This window comes from Apis cerana, linkage group LG2 (genome assembly GCF_029169275.1).
Source record: "Apis cerana isolate GH-2021 linkage group LG2, AcerK_1.0, whole genome shotgun sequence".
NCBI classification, from domain to species: domain Eukaryota; kingdom Metazoa; phylum Arthropoda; class Insecta; order Hymenoptera; family Apidae; genus Apis; species Apis cerana.
The window spans coordinates 13,275,604-13,296,487 of record NC_083853.1 but is presented as its reverse complement, the minus strand read 5'-3'; the positions used below and the strand labels follow the sequence as shown (position 1 = coordinate 13,296,487).

At 46.4% G+C, this 20,884-nt stretch overlaps 1 protein-coding gene across 1 annotated transcript; it reads right to left on the bottom strand.

Moving 5' to 3' along the window:
* Window positions 1-945: 945 nt before the first annotated feature.
* Window positions 946-19,162, bottom strand: LOC108002803 (uncharacterized). Its single transcript, XM_017064678.3, has 46 exons — window positions 19,076-19,162; window positions 18,766-18,989; window positions 18,541-18,683; window positions 18,330-18,460; window positions 17,851-18,236; window positions 17,438-17,749; window positions 17,108-17,366; window positions 16,818-17,015; window positions 16,514-16,728; window positions 16,228-16,438; window positions 15,740-16,119; window positions 15,354-15,636; window positions 15,069-15,263; window positions 14,772-14,989; window positions 14,494-14,678; window positions 13,903-14,423; window positions 13,450-13,830; window positions 12,732-13,370; window positions 12,452-12,643; window positions 12,299-12,381; window positions 12,044-12,221; window positions 11,777-11,958; window positions 11,063-11,680; window positions 10,726-10,856; window positions 10,331-10,653; window positions 10,071-10,260; window positions 9,864-10,004; window positions 9,463-9,783; window positions 8,880-9,375; window positions 8,461-8,772; window positions 8,235-8,373; window positions 7,827-8,034; window positions 6,859-6,999; window positions 5,753-5,942; window positions 5,376-5,576; window positions 4,747-5,265; window positions 4,492-4,670; window positions 4,120-4,387; window positions 3,946-4,045; window positions 3,729-3,871; window positions 3,448-3,648; window positions 2,881-3,061; window positions 2,699-2,811; window positions 1,795-2,623; window positions 1,273-1,421; window positions 946-1,132 (listed from the first exon to the last, which is right to left on the bottom strand). Exons 1-46 carry the CDS (start codon window positions 19,136-19,138, stop codon window positions 946-948), a joined length of 11,859 nt encoding a protein of 3,952 aa, XP_016920167.2. The 5' UTR covers window positions 19,139-19,162.
* Window positions 19,163-20,884: the final 1,722 nt, after the last annotated feature.

Here is a 20,884-nt window from a genome sequence, read left to right as displayed (position 1 = left end):
CTCCACGTAAATTTACATCACGGAGAAAGAGAGAATCGATCAAAGGATTTGACGAAAATGACAAACCGATCCGATATTATGCTTCGTACGATACGCCGTGCATCGAACAGTCTCTCTCTCTCTTTCCCTCCCTCTCGTAATCGCGTTAATTAAACGTTGAATTTTCCCCGGGGGCGAGGGCGAGGGTGGAAAAATATTCGTCGAAACGAACGAGTAACGATCGATAAATCTGAGTGAGAGTTCACACGATGGGTTTGTTATGGGCGAGAAAGAAAAATTGAAACGAGAGACTCGTTCGATCGAGATGGTTCAGCATCCGCTAGGTTGTGCGTAGGATCGTGGCGATAAACGCGGTAAATTCCGTTCGATGCTGCGAACGAGTTGGAGACCTGGCAACGGCCGAGTTGCCAAATACTCGCGGCGATTTAAGTTTATATTTCCCGAAAAGGAGGTTCCCGGAGATGGGCGCGTGGAAAGAAAGGAAAGGGAAGGGAGAGGCGCCTCGATCGCGCAACTTTGGCAATATGGCGGAATATCCGGAACGTAATCTCCTTCCTCTCGTTCGAATTGGAAATGAAATTTAATGAAATTCCCCACGGTGGGAATTGGATCGTTTCGCGGAAAATGATGGGATGAAATTAAAAATCAATCGAAGGGGCGGGAAGGGGACGGCAAATAAATCGTCGAATTTTGTCGGGAAGCTGTTCGCGGGGGATGAAATCAACACGAACGATCCATTAGTTGAAACAACATCGTTAAAATGCGCTGTTCGAAATTAATCCTGTCCGGGACATATAAAGGAGGGAGGCCCGCATATTCGCTCGGAATAATCCAACGTTTCGTTCGACGTTTCGTTAATAGGGTGTTAAATATCGAATTTTTAAATCCGGCTCGTTGGTTCGAGACGCAACTCGTACGGGAAAAACGATTCGATCGGAAGGACACTCACTTGTGTTTCAAGTGTTGCGGCGTACCGATACACCGGAGGCCAGCCTTGGCGAGAATGCCGACCCTGTTGCACACGTTCTCGCAATCCGCCACGCTGTGCGACGTTAGAATCACGCAACTCTGATTCCTCGTCAGATGCTTGATCGTTTTGCTGACGAGATCTTTCGTGGCGGGGTCCATACCGCTATTCGTATAAGAAACGAGTAGAACAAGTGTAAGAAAAATGGTATTTCTCGTTTATTTAAAAAAAAAAGAAAAAGGAAAGGAGGAAAGAAAGAAAGAAAGAAAGAAAGGTGCTCCTTAATAGACCGTTTTACGAAATACCTCGTTGGCTCGTCCATAAGAACCACGGGTACCGGCGCCATTACGCTCAAGGCGGTACATAGCTTCCTTTTATTACCTCCGCTGAGACTGCTCACTCTCTTGTGCGCGTATTTCAGAAGATCGAGTCTCTTCAGCGCCGACTCGACCGCCTGAAACAAACAATTTTTCACCGGGTAATATTAAATTCTTGTAAAGGAGTATATATATATATATATATATGTGACGAAGAAACTGTTGGAAGAGGAAGTTGCTCGTCGCGTGCAATTATTCGTCTTTATAAAAATAAGGGGAAAAAATAAATAAACAAAGAGGAGAAAACAAGGAGGAGAAAGAACGCGATAAATTTGCTCTGCTTTCGAAAAAAAACTCGGCACGAGAAATAATTAAAAAACGCAATCCGCACGGGAGCGAGGAAGCGCGTGGGACGGAGGAAGGGGGAGTGGGGAGTTGTTTCAAAGGTCTGGAAGAAAAGTGTGGAAGGAGGAGGGGGGAGCGAAAGTTGGAACATAAATCAAGTGTCACCTTGGGGACGTTGCTCAACCCGCAAACTTCTCCGTGAATCGTTAGACACTGGTGCGGACTGAGGAAGCCGTCGATGCCGTCGCTCTGAGGGCAATAACCGACCTCGCCGTTGCACAGAGGTCCGGAACCGGTCTCCTTGCCCCTCAGAATTATCCTGCCCGCCGTGGGTATGATCTCCGTGGTCAACATCCGGAACGTGGTGCTCTTCCCGGCACCGTTCGTCCCCAACAGGCCGAAACATTTGCCCGCCTCCACACCGATGCTTAAATTCTGAACGGCCACATTCGTCCCGTAAACGCTCCTGTACTCCTTGCGCAGTTTCACCGTCTGCAACGCGTCGTCCGACATCCCACCCTCCACCCTCATCCTCTCCTTGGACACGTCGTCGTCCTCCTCGTACGATGCCTCGTAAGGGCACCTCTGCCTGCTCAAACTCGGGACGAGGCGGCACTCGATCATCAGGTTCACGGCGAACAGGACGGCCCCGATTATCGCGAGGAACACGTAATGGAGGCCCAACAGTTGCCAGCCGAGGGGCGATTGGTAAGTGTCCATGTGAAATTTCTCCAACAGCTGGGCCGTGATGTCGTTCCTCGATATCTGGACCAGGGCATCGCCCAACGCGTATTGGGGAAACACGAGTAGCAGGTGGTGCAAAATTTCTCGAGCGTCCTCCGCAGTTTTCGTTCTCCCCAGGATATCGAGCACCAGGATAGTGGCGAGGGACGCCACGCCTATGAACGTATTAACGCAGAACAGGACCATGTTCGACATGCTCGAGTCGTCGAACATCTTCTCGGCCAAATGGGAGAACGGTATCGCCGCCCACCTTGAAAATTTTTGTTCGATCGATCAGAATGAAAGAGAAGCGAGGGAGAACCGTTTCGATCCGTGAAAAACTTACGCGAACAGGAACAACAGTAGACAGATGCCTGGCAAATTGTCCCTGGCGACGTACGCGGACAGGCCGAAGATCTCGAAGACGAACGCGGCCAAAGCGATGGAGCATCCGAACACCTGGAAGAAGAAGCGGAGGGAAGAAATTCCGACTCGACTCTCTCGTCGAGTAGTGGCAGTTTCGCTTACGAGAAAGTCCCAAATTAAGGCGGTGATCCAGTAGGTGACGGGATGGACGCCGGCCAACAGGAGAATTCTCTTTTCCTCGGACAATCTTTCTCTCACCAGCTCTTTCGAGCCTTGGGCGGCCACCAGGTTGAAAGCGATCAAGAGTACGAGGGCGACTCCGACGTCGGCCACGTGCTGCAATCTGAATCGGAATGGAAATATCGTTAACGCTCGAGTTCGCGGCACGTGGAAATCGTTAAAGAGGATTAACGGGGAGGCGAGAAATGGGATCGAAATAATGAACGGTGAAACCTGGTTGGGAACGTTGGAGAGACGAGATATGGCCGTGTATAGGCGTCGAGAGCGTTAATTAAAAGTAAACGGAACACGCGCCGTTTTATTATTCGCATTTTCCGCTTCATTTTGTCGACACGGTAAGATCAACCTTGTATGCTAATCCTTGACCTTAATTGAATTCGGTTAATCAAAATATAACGGTAGGCGTTTTTGAATATTCATGCGTTATTTTTCTCTCTCCCTCCCTCTTTCTTTAATGTGGCGAATTAATGGAAATTAGAAAGAGCTTACAGAGTCGTTCGATTTAGTTGATCGCTGGAGAGCTTCAAGGGGTGATTCAAGGTCGTTAGATGACCGTGGACACCTGACGCCCTTAAGATTGCCTCGTTCAAGGCGCTCAAGTAAGATGGAAGCGCGTGATGACCTTTGTTATTGTACCAGACAACGAAAAGTGGCTCGTCCTTGGCGCGAAACAGAGACCATCCTCCGTATCTGTCGATCGGTATCACGATTTGGTAAATTTGAAATTCAAACAAAGCAAATTTTCTATTTTTCTCCCTTATCTTTGCCACCTTTTCTCTATGTATTCTTGGTGAGTCGATACTATCCAATCCAGGGTAGGTCTGCCAGGTAACACTTGGAGAAGACCTTCAACGGCTTTGGACAAACCGTGGCAAACCTGTTGGCCATCCTCGCATTCGCAGGTACCCGTGTCCTGAACGAAACATATTCGCTTTACTTCGTTTCCACGCGTTTTCTTCGCGTAATTTTTCAATAAAAAAGTCATACATTGGGCAATGTTTGCCACGCGCCGGCATAATCGTCCCCGAATCGATTGTGGAGTTGAAGCGACACGCGTTGCAAAAACGAGTCGACGCCATTATCGATGCTACAAAATGGACGATTTGCGATATTAACGTTACGAATTAATTGGATCGATTGTTAACAACGCGGTTTAATTACCTATAGAAATATGTGGAATGAGTGTCGTACAACTTGGGAGTGAGAACCAGTGGTGGTTCGTCCTCGGAGGGTGGCCTGATCAAAGAGAATCCCATAGCAACCGCAACGAACATGGTCGGCAAGAGAAGACCGGCTAAGAATGTCAACCAATCCTTTTTGAAGTGCCATATTCGTTTCTTCAACAAAGCTTTCATCTGCCTAATTGGGGTGGGGTTCGTGGTGGATTCGTTATGAATCAAATCAACGTCCTCCTTCGCCACCGTTAAACCTATCGAGTATTAAATTACCCATAATAATTAAATTACCACCGAACATTAAAACATTAAAACGACCAGCATACGTATAAATACATTTTTATTTGTTTCTACGCACCGCTATTATTATCTATACTGATAACGCTATCCTGGCTAGCTCTTACGATGGACGAGCCGCTCTCCGCTCTGGAACAAAGATCGAGAAACACCCTTTCCAACGTGTCGCATTCCAGCGAGAAGTGAGAATATCCCAAGATCTTTCGACTATCTTCCAACACCTTGGCGGCTTGCGCGATACTGAAACATATAAATATAACGATTTACACGATTGGCGCGAAAGAACGGCAAAACGAACGGTTTTATTACGACTTACTTGTTATTTACACCGTTCTTTCCTTGGAAGGGCAGAGTGACTACCATCTCCGTAGCGGAGACCTCGTTGGTCACCGCGTTGGCCACCACCTCCTCGACCACGCTTCTCAGCGTCTCAGCTTTCTTCCTCCTCCCGACCGAATCCGTGTTCTCGTCACGATCGGCGGGGAACGAGACGAGGAGTCTGTATCCACGGCCGTGCATCATCTTCAGAGACAAGGGCGATCCCGTGCAGAGTATCTTCCCTTTGTGCATCACGACCACGGTGTCACTGAGTATGTCGGCCTCGTCGAGGTGATGGGTGGACAGGATGACGGTCCTCCCTATCCTGTGTTGATCGATTAGGCGCCAAATTCTACGCCTCGCGGCTGGATCCACTCCGGCGCCGGGCTCGTCCAAGATCACCAGCTTTGGCGAGCCTAGAAACGCCAAAGCCACGCAAAGCCGTCTCTTTGTGCCGCCAGAGAGTCTATACACGGGCTCGTGTTCCTGGCTGCCAAGCTCCAGGGACGTCAACATCCTGCGAAACGAAGGATATCCTGTCTAATTCGAATTTTCGATCGATCGGTCGAGATTGAAATTCGAAATTTCCCAAGATGATTTACTCGTTCGTTCGTTCGTTCTACTCACTCGTCCACGTTTCGTTGCACGTTCGCGTTCTCTTCCTTAGACCGTTTCAGTTTCGCGTAGAAGAGGAGGTGTTCCCTGGGTGTCAGGGTACCTATCAGCACGTTATCCTGAGGGCACACCCCTATGTCGGGTTTGCAACCCTCCTCGCCGTTCAAACATATCTCGCCGGTGGTCGGAGCCAGCATCCCCGTCAGCATCTTGCTGAAACGCACGAAAGCTCGAAACGGTGGATCTCAATCCGTTTACGAATCGAATCTAAATGATCGATCCAAGTTGGAGAAAGAGAAACTTGTCGAATAGCAGCCTCGAAAAACTCTCTCTCCACTCCCTTGTCGTAACGATTTAAATATTTCGTATTTATATATAAACAAACGTACATGATGGTAGTTTTCCCAGCGCCGTTTCTCCCGAGGAGGCTGGTTACTTCACCCTCGCTGAGTTTCAGGGTGAAGTCGTCCACCGCCACGATCTCGCCCTGATCGGTGTTGTACACCTTCCTCACGCCGTCGAATCTCACTCCCGTCTGTTTCTCGTTTACCGTCAAACTGGTGGCGTTGCTCTCTTCATCTGTATTCCGTTAAAACCGTGCAAAATAGTGCACGTGTTTTTAATAGGTAATCGATAGTTTCGTCAAGCAAGCTCTTACCATTTTTACAGCTTTGTCTAATTCTCGAGAAAGCGGGATTGAGATACTGATATTGAAAAAGAAGCAGGTGTACTTGGACGATAATTTTTCTCTTTCTTTCTTTTTTTTTTCACATACGTTCTTTCTCTCGAGAGAATGGGATCAATCAGAAGAGAAAAAAGCAAATTTTATGTATATTTAATTCACATGCATCACATGCAGCATCGGTAGTGCAATGTAACCATCTGTCGAACCGGAGATACGTATATATATATAAAGGAGAGATATCGTGTGCAAAACGCAAAATGTTCGATATCTGGTGCATCCGATCTGACGTGGCTCGCGTCGTGAAACTCAAGCAAAACACGTGCGCGGGCAAACTATCGAGAAGAAACACAGCCGTGCCCATGGATCCGTCCACGACTGCAACATCGAATAAATTAAGCATTCGCAAATTTCCATTCTCGTGGAAGTAGCAACAACCAATCATTTGCATATCTGGCGCAATCCAAATATTCGGATATTCTCTTTCCCCTGAATTAAAGCGCAAATTTTACGAAACAGAATTCTCTCAACACTTGGCGCGGATTATATTAAAAGTTTCTTTGCAATTTTCAAGTGATTTTTTCTTTTTTTTCAAAATGCGCCGAGATATTTCGAGGATTTCGAAGAAAATGGGTAAAAGTAGCGATCGAAATATTCACATTGTATCCGAACGTTTGGGCGGCGCGTTTGGAGGAAAAGCGGAGATAAAAAAAAAAGAGGAGAGCGCGCGCGTTAGAAATGGCGGAAGCTGGAGAAGGGAGAGTAGAAGCGGAAATATCGTGCAAAGAGCGGAAGAGCGAGCTAGTGCGATACCTTGGTAAGTGGCTGAAGGGTGGAGAACGTCGTTAGTGAAATAGAGGTTGTTGACGAAGGCGAGGTAGCCAGGCCTGCCATAGAGAGAACGTGTGTTGGCCCACCATAAGCTACGGGACCTCAAATCGTGAAATCCCCTGCCTGGAAAATTTTTTTTCCGCCAATGCTCGTCCGTTCTTTTTTTCCAGAAACACGCCGACTTTTGGGTCACGTCGACTTCTTTCATTCGCGAGGGAAGGGGGAGGGGACAGTCTTTCTCTTTCTCTCTCTCTCTCTTTCATCCCAGTTTTCTTTTCATCATCGCCCTGCTGGCGTTTCTTTTTCATCATCGATCGTGATGATTAAAGAGGAAAGAGAAAGATTTTCCGTGACAGTGCGCGAAAATTTGCGAGAAGATGCGGACGAGATGTGTGTGTGTGTGTGTGTGTGTGTTTGTACGTGTATGTTCGCATGTTTATACGCGTGCGCGGGTGAACGAATTCTTTCCTTCGTCTCGTCGTCGAACACAGATGCCAAGATGACTCGTATATTTTTTTACTTTGACATCATCCATGCGTTCCTCTCTCAGTTATTGACAACAAAGTGACGATAAAAAGTGTGACACAAATAGCACAGAGAGACTCGAGATAAATCCGTGACATCACCTGCACCACAGATCTCCAGTATTCCGTTGAGATCCTCGTTGAAATAAAACAGTTGAATAAAATTAATGACAATCTTCGTGTGCGATCATCTCACGAAGAATGGAGCGAATTTTTTGAATGCGACGAGAAGAAGAGGAAAAAGAAGAAAAAAAAAATAGAAAATAAAACATCAGAGAAGAGAGTGAAAATCGTAAAAAGATTCTTAATAAGCTCTCGACACCTCCACCAAACGGAATTGAAAAATCAATTCTACAGAGTTTTAAAAAGTTGACGACGCCCCTGGTGACGAGAGGTAAGCGGGTTCGAGTTATCAAGTTTTTCTACCTGAATTCGTGTATCTTGCGATGAGGTAACCGATAACGGCGTAAAGGAAACCGTCGAAGGCTATCGTCAACAGGACCAAACCCAAAGACATGGAATCGCCCGGGCTGGATTCCTCCCACATCGCGGACCAAGTTAGCCCAACGCCTTGAACCTCCTTCCTGGCCGCGTACAAGCAACCGTAACAAAAGCTGGTCGACATGCTGAGGCACTGAGAAGGGAAGAAAAGAGAGTTTGATAAATCGTTTGCTTTGCTTTGCTGTAGGGAGGAGGAGGGGGAGAAAGGCATTAACATAACATTATAGAAAATGGCGGTTTTATGGGGAAGCGCGCCTAACGCGGCGGCGCATACCGCGACCCGTGTTATTTGTCACGAAAATGCTGTTGCAACGCTGGGTGATGATAACTTACGATGAGAAGCTTATAACCGAGACCAATAACGGCCTCCATAGCGATGACAATGACGTATGGCATGAACGTCAGCAAGAACATAACCACGGTGGTGATCGCAGCCAGGCTCGCCGAGCTGCACATCGTTGAGATCATGTAGCTGAAATTTTGTTCGAAATATTTCGATAGAGGAGAGACAAACGAAGGCGAATTAAGCCGAATTAATATAATACGACGAGCTACTTACCAAAAAGTTACGATGGAGAACGCGTAATCGATTACCATGATCAGGAATAACGAGGGGTCGGATTTCGGTAGGATTTTTCCGGCTAGCAGGATCGTGGCTATGGAGAACATGACGATCAACAGTTCTATGAACGTGGTGATGGACCAGGCCACGGTGTTCCTCCAAGGTTTCAATCCCATCACGCTCATCACCATCGCGTTCTGAGATTCCTTTTCCCAAACTATGTGCCTCACAGCTGCTCCGACGCACATCATCAGCGCGAAGAAAAAACCCACCTGAATACCCTGAGACTCGTAGAGGGTCGTTTGAAAACTGATGGTCGAAATCGTCCAGTCAAAATTATTCGATCGATTAGAAATTTATTAAGATAGAAAAAGAAGAAAAGAAAAGAAAAGGGGGGGACAATGATCGTCACTCACGGCACGTCTTTCCAGCAGGGATACGGCATCTGTTGCGTCACAGTCTTCCAGTTCTGATCCTTCCGGGTTTTCGTTCTCACGATCGCTCGATCGATGGAATCCTGAAGCTGCACGAATCCCCGCAAATATCTCAAATTCTCTATGAAACTGCTCTCAGGCCCGGGTGTCCAAAATTGATTTTTTAACCTTTTGGTAGACTGCACGTAATCCACGTCCATTCGAATTTTGTACACCACGTTTTCGGGCAGTTCACGGTCCAAAGACCTGGTGGACCTCTTCGAGGGTTTATCCAAAAAGACAACACCGGCTAAAAATTCCCGGGTCTCCATCAGGATCCGTGCTTCCGCTTCCATCTCCTCCTCCGACCGAAATCCTCTTATTCGATCCACGAGCACGCACTCCAATAAATCATTCAACATGCCGACCATGGTTATCAAACGCTTCGACCTTTTAAGTCGCCACGAAATCTCGCTCAGATTCATGTCGGTAAAATCTCCTGGAAGTGGGCATATTTTGAAAAGAGCACGTTTTTGAGAGGGGGAAAAAAAAAAATATGGAAACGAACGTGTTCGTCACTACGTACCTTCGAAATTACTCCCACCGTACGACTTGATCGCGATCTTTATAATATCCGAGGACATTATGTCTTGAAGCTCCCTCAGATTGTCGCTCATTTCGGAAAGATTGGCCAACGAGGTCAAGGTTTTCTCGAAATTACCCATCAACGCGCCGAACTGTTCCATCTCCACGAACGTTTCGTTCGCTAATTTCATCACACCGTTGATCACCGTGGTATTGGGGGCGTAAAGGATTCGACCGCGCAGCAAAGGTTTCACGTAAGACCATATGATCTTTCCACCTCCCATGGCTACCATACCCTTGTAAGTGTTTCTGCAAAAATCGGCTGAGAAACAAATTTGAAATTTGAACGAGAGTTTCAAGTTATATTTTTTCTTTTTTTTTGTTACATCGATCATCACGTACTGGGCAAGGAATCGAGTTCGGCTTTATCGAACTCCTTGCTGTTGTCCTCGATCCTTGAAATAATCTTGTACAAATCACCGTTATCGGAGACCATCGGTTGTCCGCACAACATCTTACTCGAATCTTGAAGGAACTTGGAGGCTGCGAAGTTTGAATGTATTCGTTAAAAAGCAGGCTAATTTCATCGCCGAGTTTTGCACAACTCACTGGAGACCGTTTGATCCGCCTCCTGCGCATCTGTTTCCAAAGCTTCCGCCGCAGGCATTTGGGAGGAAAGTTTGTCCCTGAAGAATGGCAGCAACTCAGCCGCTACACCGAGATTATCCAACACCATTTTCCCCTCCGCTTCCGTCAAATTTGCGTTGGCCAATATGCTTTTCACATTGGCGCTCATCAGCTGGAAAGGCGGGAAGGAAATTTGGATCGGAAGATAGTTGGATCGATTTGGTCGGTTGTGGATTACTCACAGTTTTGAACACGTCTTGAAAATTTAAATTCTTGATCAACGTCGTGGTCACGTTCTTCGTTTGCGAATCCTCGAGCTGGCAGAGCGCGGCGCTCACCTCCTCGGCGGTGATTCGATCATCGATGAAATTTAATATATCGTCGAGTTTTTTCGGCGAGCAAATGATCTCCTTGAAACCGAGAACTCTTCTTTCTTTCATGAAAACGGAAAGCATGTCTATCTTGGCTTGGCTCAGCATCACCGCGACGTCGTTGGAAATTCCAATCTTATCCACCAAATACGATTTCACCACGTCCCAGTTGTCGAACATGTCTCTGATAACGTCTGAAAATAAAAATATCGAATGAAACGTCGCGAGGGGTTTCGTTTCGAGGGAAACACGGCGTGAAATCATACATTTCATTTCGAGTAATCCCAAATTCTTGAAGATGTCCATCGACTCTAGAGCGACGATTATCCGATAAATATCGTCCAACGCGTTTCGATCTTCGACGAACGGTTTAATATCTTCCACTATTTCCTTCATTCTAAAGGAAAAAGAAAAGAGAAAAGCAGAAGAGAATTATATATTACATATATATACACACACACACATATATATATATAAAGAGAGAGCAGCAGTCGAGTTTCCAGCATGCACGAAAACGAAGAAGAGAGGAAGGTCGGCGTGACAACTCGGGTCACTCGATGTCTCGCCTCTAATCTCGTTCGTTCGATCGAGATCCATTCTTACCCATCGAAAAGCTTGTCCACCGTCTTATCCTTCAGGATATTAACCACACCATCGACGATATCGGGAACTCCTAGGACGTCCGAGACGTCTTGGAAGTCTATTTTACTGGCGACGTCGAGAAGATTGCCGCTCTCCCCGATAACGATCGACAAGTGCGCCAGGATCTCCCTCAGCCAAGTTAAATTCCACGAGGCGTCCATCCGCCATTTCCTCGACTCGCTATCGATCCGATCCAGATCCAGACTCTTGGACAATCGATCGGCGATCTCCATCAGGGAACGGTTGCTCGACGCGTCGTACTTGAACACTTTCCCCGCTTTCCTCGAGCTCAGGTAGTTGTACAAAACCGTCCCGTTCCGACACTCGGCCTTCGTGCGGCACAGAGAATCGTTCCTGTCGTTCAGCACCGAGTTCACGTTGATCGTAGCACCCGGTAAAAACGACTCGACGCCATCCGCGTCCGACGCCTTCACCACCTCGCGCACCGGCTTCCAGATCGGGACGTATCTCTCCGCCGCCCTCGACAACGCGTCCATGTTCTTGTGATTCCGCCCCGTGTCCAGGATGAACGGATTCTTCCGCAGAGAGTCCAACACGCCGAGAATCACGGTCACGTACCTTGATTCGCATCAAAAAAAATACCAAAACTCGTTTCTGTCGATCGTGCTTTGTGGACGGAGGATTTTGTCTCGATTAAGATTCGATTACGCTTACAGGCCGGGTCTGGAGTAGGCAGGTTTCCCCACGAATTTCTCAAAGCATTCCTTCATCTTCCCCCTGTAGGTCTCGTTCTCGAAATTCACCATTATATCGGCTATGTAATGAAACGTGGCCTCCAACGTTGTCACGAACTCGTCTCTCGTCCGTTCCACGCTTAAATATTTGTAATTCTTTACCTGGATTCAGACGAATTTCGAGATTACGCCGTTGGGATCGCGCAATTGTCGCAATTATCGCGGTTATTATTTGGGATCGCGTTACCATGCTCGAGGTTTTGTTCCAATAAAAGTCACGCATCAAGATGTCGTGAATCTCCGAAACGTTCAGTCGGGTCAACTGGCAGAGTAGCTTCCCGTAGAGTTGATGGTTGACCAGTTGGGAATTTAAAATTTCCAGGGGGAACGTGACGCACCAAGAACAGTTTCTGAAAGAAACTTTTCTAATAAACGGGAGGCAAAGTTACGATAAACAAATTCCTCGAATGCTAACGGGGCTGAGGAAGGGACTTGAGCTTACTCGGTATTCCCGCTGGAATTCAGAACGTTTCTGGCGATATCCGACACTTTTTTCACCACCAAGTGAGCGAGCGCCCTCGGATCCTGGAGAACAATTTTCCTTTTTTCGTGAGGACGAAGAAACGATTTCGAATTTCAAATTTCAAAAATTCACCTCCTTCTTGTACTGGGATAAAAAGTCCTTGAACGTCCCCTCCTTGAACGAGGTCCACCACGTCGGTATCTTCGGATCCTTGAAACCTTCCGAGACGACTCGGATTATCGTCGAACGGACGTGCTCCAATTTCTCCATCAGATACGTCTCGTTGTGATTCGCCGGCCTGCTTTTTTTCCCTGTTAAACTTTCCTGCGAAGAGTTGTGTAGCGGCACGCGTTTATTACGCGAGTTTACCACGTAAAATCAAAAGTACAAGTAGTTGGAACTCGTCACTCACCTCGTACTTCGCGTCGAGGGGCAATATATCGATCAAAGTCAGCCGCCCCTCGGTGAGAACGATCTTTTGGCAGAAGTTGGTGACGCTCGACAAGAGGACCTTCTTCCTCACGAAACTGGGCACGATCAAATATTTGTCGATGTCGCACGGATGCAGCTTGCCAACCGACAATTTCTCCACGAAATCGTTCAATCTCTCCGACTTGACGAAAGTGTCAACACCGCTCACCACCAGATTCGGCAGGTCCTCCATCAGGGTGAGGACAGGCTTCACCTTCGAATTCTCGTACGCGACCCGAAGCTTTTGCCAAACGTCACCCCCTCCCACCAATTCGATCGTCACGTCCACCAGTTGATACGCTCTCATCAGTTTGGTGATCGGGTCCGCAACCTCCATCGACGGGTAATCCCTAGCCTTTATCGCGTACTTGTGTATCCAGCTTTGCCCGGCCTTGCTTATGGCCGACCAAGTCTCGTTCGACAGATTCCTCCACGTCGTCGAGTTGAAAATTTTCGACCTCACCGACAAATTCGGCCCCTCCCTCGCCTCCAGATTCAACGCCGCGTCCAACAACTTCGCGACCGAGGAACACAACCTCGTTACTTTTATCATGGTGGTTACTTCGCTGGTCACGAGAGACTGTCCAAAGTTTTTCAACGCCCATGTTTGAATAAAGAGACGAATAAATATATATATACATATATATATATCTACTCACGTAATATTCCGCGCTGGTGGTGCTCCTCAACAGTTGATAAGGATCGAACGAGCATATCTCTTTTATGAATCGGGTCCTGTTAGGAGTGGACCAGTAGCTCGAGTTGAATCGAAAGTTGCACATGGTTTTCCTCACATCCTGGTAACTCATTAAACCACCTGTAGTCGCGTTCAAGGTGCTAAGGGTGGCCACCAAAGTGATCGTTTCTTCGGGGTGATTGTCGAGGATTCTCAACAATTGGCGCGCGTCGCCGCTTTCCATGAAATCCCATATGTCGATGTGACCGTTCCTCGAGTTAATATTTTTTATAGCATTCGTCACGTGCTCCAAAGCCTCGGCTATGCCTTCCACGAGCAGTTTGTAATTGCTCTTTTTTACGTCCTGAGAAAAATGATCAATCGGTGAATAAAGATGTATATATATATATAATTAAAGAAACGATCGATTCATCACCTTGTGAACGTTATCGTCGATATATTCCAGAATCTCCTTCAGTTTCTGAAGCGTGTTCGTTAGATATTGCATGGAAAACGGCGCCTCGAACACGATCTCCTTCTTATCTCGGATCATCTTCCAAACCTCGGACGCGAAATCGTACGCATCACCGATCACGGTGGTCACGTAAGAATTGTACCTGTTGGCAGACTTTTTCCACGCGAGCGCCTCGTTCATGTACAAATCGGTGTAAACGTTGAAGTTGTCCGGATTGAGATCGCAGGTGAATTTCTCCAAGATTCTGTATTCCACGGGGGTGAGACCGATCGTCGAGTCCGACCACCACTCGAACAATTTGGAACAAGCGACGACGGTGTCGTCCATCTCCGACTTCGTTATACGGTTGTACACTTGTGGGTCCGTCAATCCGTAGATGATCGAGGCCAAAATGTAGGGCAGCTTCTTGTAATAAATCGAAATGGCTGTACCACTGTCGAATCCCATCAAGGGGAGCAAGCTTACGGTTGGAGATTGCAAAACTGGAAAAATGAATATTTGGTAAAATACGTTTCAGAAGTTCTTTCCATTTTTAAAAGTCTCGACATTTACCGTCGTGCAAAATTCCGGTCGCAGTCTTCACCGTATTGTGAACAACATGCGCGATAAATTTGGTTAAAATGAGAATACGATTTTCGATGGAGACGTTCGAGTCCCATACTTCGCTGGCGGAGAGAGAGCTTTGAAACGCCGCCACCGTCTTGTCTAATTCCAAATCGACGTAGTCCAGGATCCCTCTAAGTACAAAGCGAATAAATTGAAAAAGAATTAATCAATTTCTCTTCCCGCTTTAACGATTATCGATATCGATCATCGATCGTTCCTCCAACCTGGAATCGTTTTTCATGTCTGGCCACCTCTTGTCGAATATACTCTTTACTCCGGGCACGAGGAACTCCAAATCCTCCCAGAAAGTCGGCTGCTCCACAAGAACAACCTTTTTCACGTCGTTGACCAGATCGTCGAGCTTCTTTGCCAATTGACGAAACTTTATGTAGCCCGAGGTCCAATTGAAAGGCGGGGAATGTATCATGTTGTCGTTCTGAAACTAAGAAGGTACGCGGAGATTGTCGGCTGCCTTGTGAAAATGTCGCAACAGTGAAGATTCGTTCGATAAAGATACTCGCTATTTTCTTTGCCCTCGTCAGCACCGGTTGTTCCCTCCATTCTTGAATAAACAAAGTTGGATTGCACGATATCCTCTCGATCTCTCTTATTATCTCACGAGTACCGGATCGCAGTTCCATCGCGGCACCGACGCTTTCCCTTTGTATGCAAGGCCATTGTTCCTCCCGGGATTTGTAATCGTCCAGGATCGATATCTGGGAAAAAATTCACAAGGATCGGAAAGGAAAAGATTTGGTAGAAGTGGTGGGTTGATAAACGGAGCACGAGAGCAAAAAGAAACTTACGAGATGGATGGGTTTCATGGTTATGATGTCGACCACATCGAGGACCAGAGGGGACAAATTTTGCAGGATGGCCGTTAAAAGAATTTCCGTTTGCGGCATGTCCTCCAACACTTGGGAGAGCTTCACCAGATGCCCGTTCCTCTGAATTTGATCGACGATCTTCTCCACGTTGTCGAAGATCACCGTGGACGCCCACGCGATCGCGTGCATCTCCTTCCACCCGCCTTTAGCGTGGAAAAGAGGGCTCTCCATCAGGTTGAAGAATTTGCAGATCAAACCTACGCTGCAGAGAGATATAACACGTGTCACCAAAGTAAATATCTGCAATTTTAGAACGGGGATGGGAATGGGAGGGGGGAGGCACGTTATCTCCATTGCTCCCGTACCTCATCTCGAAAACGTCTTTGACGCCGATATCAATGGTCCAGGATGTTTGAAAATCTTCTTTCAACTTTTCCAATCGAGCCAAATCGTAGCCCGCGTCCTCCTGGTGCACCAAGGTATCGATGTAACGATAAATCTCGATTATTTTCACGTTGAAGTCGGTCCAGTTGAACGAATCCCTGTTCCTGTAACGAATCTCCTCCCTGCTCTTAATCTTCGTCATATTTAATTCCAAGTCGGTTTGCACGGATTCCGAGATACGACAGACGAGCGCCTTCAACACCGTCCGATTCGAGTCTTTCGGAAAATTCAATAAATTGGGTGGGTGTGAATCGGTGCAGTAGCTCCTCGTGAAATTGTCGTATTCCAAAATTTTCAAAGCCTGCGGCAAAAAGAAAGAAGATATATATAGAGCAAGATGCGAGTTTCTTTCGAAACATTCGCGAGAAAAGATATGAAAGATATCAGAATATCACCGTTATCCACATGCCTTATCTTTATCCGTTATGGTTAAGTAGAACGACTCGATCAATTGCATCTTCCGCCGTCTAAATTCCTCGATCCAGCTCGTAGGATTTTCCTTTAAATCTTGAAGAATTATCTCGGCTAGTATGTCCATCTTCTCAAGATCGGATTCAATGGTCACGTAAGACAAACTGCGCGACCCAATCATTTTTGCTATGCTCAAGTGGATCCCTAGGCTAGAAGAAGATGAGCTCTCACGAATCGTTCCCCTCGCGAGAACTAGATAGAAAGTGATATCTAATATCGCTCACATGTTCAATCTTGCTTGGGCCCGAGTTTCCTCGAAAGTTTCCCGCCACCTTTGGCCAAATTTGAAAACGCTCCAGTCAGGATTCGACCTTTTCGGCGATTTCAGATACGAGACCAATTTTCTCGTGTTGGCCACGAGGGAAGTCAAATTTGATCTCTCCACTGTGACCACTTTGTGGAACGCCATATTGACGACCGTGTACAATGAATCGTCCACCTGACGACACGTTCGATCGTTACGAGAAATTCGATCGTTTCTCAAAAATTCTCATTTCTACGAGGACGAGATGCATGTAGGATGCTTACTATGCTTTCGAAGTTTCTCAACTCCAAACTTCCATACACGTCCGAGATAAACTTCTTCCCTGTATCGCTGCACAGTAGTTCCTCGATGTATCCAGATTCGTTTTTACCGTCTTTGAAGAGGTCGAAAATTTCGTTCAGCGTCTCCTTCCGACAAAAGAACTCCTCGGGACTCGTGCGCTTAACTTCGTTCACGAATTTCTGGAAAATGGACGCAACAGGCTTTGATCCACGCGATCTATACACATACGTATAGCGAAATAAGATTCCAAGGATGGAAAGGAAAGGTTAACCTCTAAGAAATTTAATCTGGAGAACGACTTGACGAACGTCCGATAAAAATTCGGATCGACGTTCGTCAACAATTTTTGCACCGTGTCCTTGTGATGTTTCGTGGAGATATCGTAAATTCTGTGCTGAACGTCCTCGTGAACGATGGCAACTTGGTACAACATTCTGACGATCGAGTTCATAGAGGACAATATGTAGCTCAACGTGGCTAAGACGTTCTCCGACAAAAAATCCCTGAGCCCGTCCAATATCTCGATCGGACTGCAAAGAAAAATCGTTCGATATTTTTAAAAAAAAAATATAGTATAGTTTCGAGGAAGGAAAAATCTCACAGCTCGATGTCGTCGATGTGACGGTCCAGAATCTTTTGCGTCAGTCTGGCGCCATCGTGCAAAATGGCTACGCTCAAGTCCAAAATTTGAGTGAGATTCTCGGTATTGGCCACGTCCAACGCGGATCGAATCGTATTGGACAAACGTTTCACTATCGTGAAAAAGGTCTCGGTGGATTCGATGGTTCGATCCTCGGCCATGCCCTTCGCCAGCTCCAGTAACTTTTCCAATCTCAAGAACATCGGGCGCACGGTGGACCACTCGCGTTCCTTCGAGAATAACGGATCCAAAACTTGAAGCGATTTATTCACGCTGGAGAATCAGATCGAAAAATCGTGTTATCGTTTATCGATTCCCTTTGCTAAGGAGTACAAAAAAAAAAGAAAAAATTTCGTTGACTCGAAGTTACTCACAAAGTCAGATCGATCTGTTTGAACGTGACGTTCTTAAACACCATTATCATCTTTGGCATCCATTGGCGTATCTTCAAGTACGACGGGATATACTTGTTCACGGTGCGAAGATCGAGGATCGTTTCGACCGCTCTCTTCAAATCCTCGAAAAAATCGTAATCGCGAAATTTCGCCATCACTCGGTCAACCATCTCCAACAGGCCGAAGAAATCGAGGTGTTTGGCCAAATTCTCGAGCATATTCGGTATCATGCTCGAATCGATCTTGCAAAATATCTTGGAGATCTCCTCGTAGTCCTCGTCGTTCGGCAGAATCAGATACTTCTTTAAACTTTCCGAGGAGCAAATAACCCCGTCGATATTAGACGAGCCGAACGCCTCGATCAGCTGAAAATCGTCCCGACAAACAACTTCGATCAGTCAACGTTTCGAATCGATCGAACGGCGAATCACATAATTCGAGAGAGTTATTATACTGACGTATATCAATTTTATGGACGAGTCGAACAGTTGGTCGATCAATCCTTCCCGCGCGTACGGCATCTGAAGCCTGAGAAGGTTCTTGATTTCCTTTTGGTTGTGGAACAGATCGCCCAGTCGAACGCCTCGATCTAATATGACACAAATTCCACACAAATTCCATGTAAACTTGGAGAAATTCGCGAACGAGGTATAACTCGTGCGTGCGTACCGAACAGCGCTTTGATTTCCGGCCTGGTGAGTATCTGCGCCATTGACTTGAGCAGTTGGATGCTGTTCGGCAACGTATCGATCGCGGAAAGAATCGTTTTGTTGCCTAGCATGGGCTGCAGCTCAACCACCAGCGGACCTAGACTGATCGTCGAAAATAAATTTTCCAAAGCGTGAGTGGAAAAATTGTTGCGTTGGAAAAAAGAAAGGAAGAGAAAGGACTAACGTGGCGTTCTTGTAAGAAGGAACTTCTTCGTATTCCGATAAGGGATCGCAGGGGTTTCCAATGCTGCAGACGAAGCTCTGAACGAACGGGAGCAGCCCGTTCTGCGGCATCGACCTCGCAGGAAATTGGCAAGTTGGATAGTATTTCGGATCCACGTTGTCGCGAATCGTGTAGAGGATCATGAACACTGCCACCGGCCATACGAATACCAGAGCCAGTATGCCCTAAACATCCAACGTTCACGCGTTTTTTTACTTTCGTTACTCTGATAATTTCCAACGAGTCTGATCCAACGAGCTACGTAAATTACCGGTTGACGTTTTCGGACGACGTAATTCTTCCATAACAGAAGCCCGATCTGGTCGACCCTCATTTTCGACGCGAGAACAGTGCAGATCTGAAAAAAAAGTAATCACAAGAGTATAATTATACACTTCGCTTTTTGAAAAGAAGAAGAAAAAAGTCGTGGATTCGATAAATAGCTAGGATAAATATATATTTTTATTGATCGAAAGTTCCTTTGATATTTTCGAAGCAAGGAAATTTTCCAAAATTTCATAAATTGTCCTGAAAAAGTTGATACAACTTTTCAAAACGTAATGAAGATGGCCACGCATCGACGTTCCACGCATACAAATTTTATCTCGCGGATCTGTTCGCCGTAGCCCGCAATATCTGCCCGAAATATCGCGGCTTTGTCGTCTCTTGTCGCCGCTCTTTCAAAGCGGTGGTACGCGCTTTGTTCGCCGAATAAGAAAAGCGAAATCCGTTGCTTCGAACAGGTTTTCCGGCTTACGGTGGGCGACTTTCGAGGGGTGGGGAGGAGGGAGAAATTTCGAAAACGTCAGGTGGAAAAAGATGGATGACGAGAAGCACTCGTGGAAAAGCGAAGGCTCGATCCATAAATCAAGATTGAAACGAGGGAAACCGATCGTTGATATATAGTCGGAGGGCAGAACAAATATTTGAAGAGCGTAACAAGAGCGTGTGCGCCGATACACCGACAACCGGAAATGCGCTTCACTCTGTCGCGTGCTGCTCCGGGATCCATTGCGGGGAAACGGAACAATGAACCGCGCGGATTGCTTTTCTCCTACCAAGAACGGGAGTCGATCATTCGTACGTGTCCTATCGATAACGATATCGATACACGGACCAAACCTTTATTTCCGCCCCGAGGATAAACGAGTTTCTGTACCAACTTGGGGGGAGAGGGAAAAAAAAAAAGAAAAAAGAATCCGACGCTGTGTATTTCTAATTTCCAGCGAATAAATTACAAATGGGCGGGATAATTATTCGCGCCTCTCTATTTGAAAATGAACCTTTTTCCTTCCTTTGTTACCAAAAGCTCTTGAAATCGATCGGATTGCGTTCGTTTATTTGACGCTACGGTTTTGTACGGCTTTGGGAATCGAGATAAAAATGGGTGATTTATTTGTCAATTTTTCTCGAAATTAAGGGGGAGAGGAGGAGAGAAAGAGTTTGCACGTTGCAACGGTTTCAATTAGGAGATTGAAGCGTGGAATCGGCCTATTCCATTCAGATGTCTTCTCCGTTCGAACGCTCGATTATTTGAACGCGATTCGCGACGAGATCAAAGTACGAAAAAGTGGACAATCGATTACAAATTTGGCGCGAGGATACTTCTCGACCTCCGAATCGAGCAGCGTACCTCGAACAGGACAGCTCTTCCACTTGTTCCTATACCCTTTATTATTCGAGATTACGAAGATGCGGAGTAATTATTGATTCGAAAATCAAACGTTTCCGCTGTGCGATTCGCGTAATCACACAGCGCGGATGCGTTTGCGTAAATTCTTGGAAGCTTCTCGAACGGGTAAGCGACGGGTAGAAAGATGGATGAGAGGAGTAAAAATTTGAAAGGAAGAAAGAAAAAAAGAAGAGGAGGAGGAAGAAAAAAGAGAAGAAAAAAAGGAAGAAACGTCGACGAGAGAAAAAAAAAAGGAATCCGTCGAGCGACTGAAATAAATGTTTCCGTCGTTGATTTCTCGTGACGTAGAATCGTGCACAAGTTTGAAGCGAAACCAAAGTTCTCCGCATTTCGTGATAGCGCAATAAAAAATATGAATATACATAACGCAGTCGTTAGATAAATTGA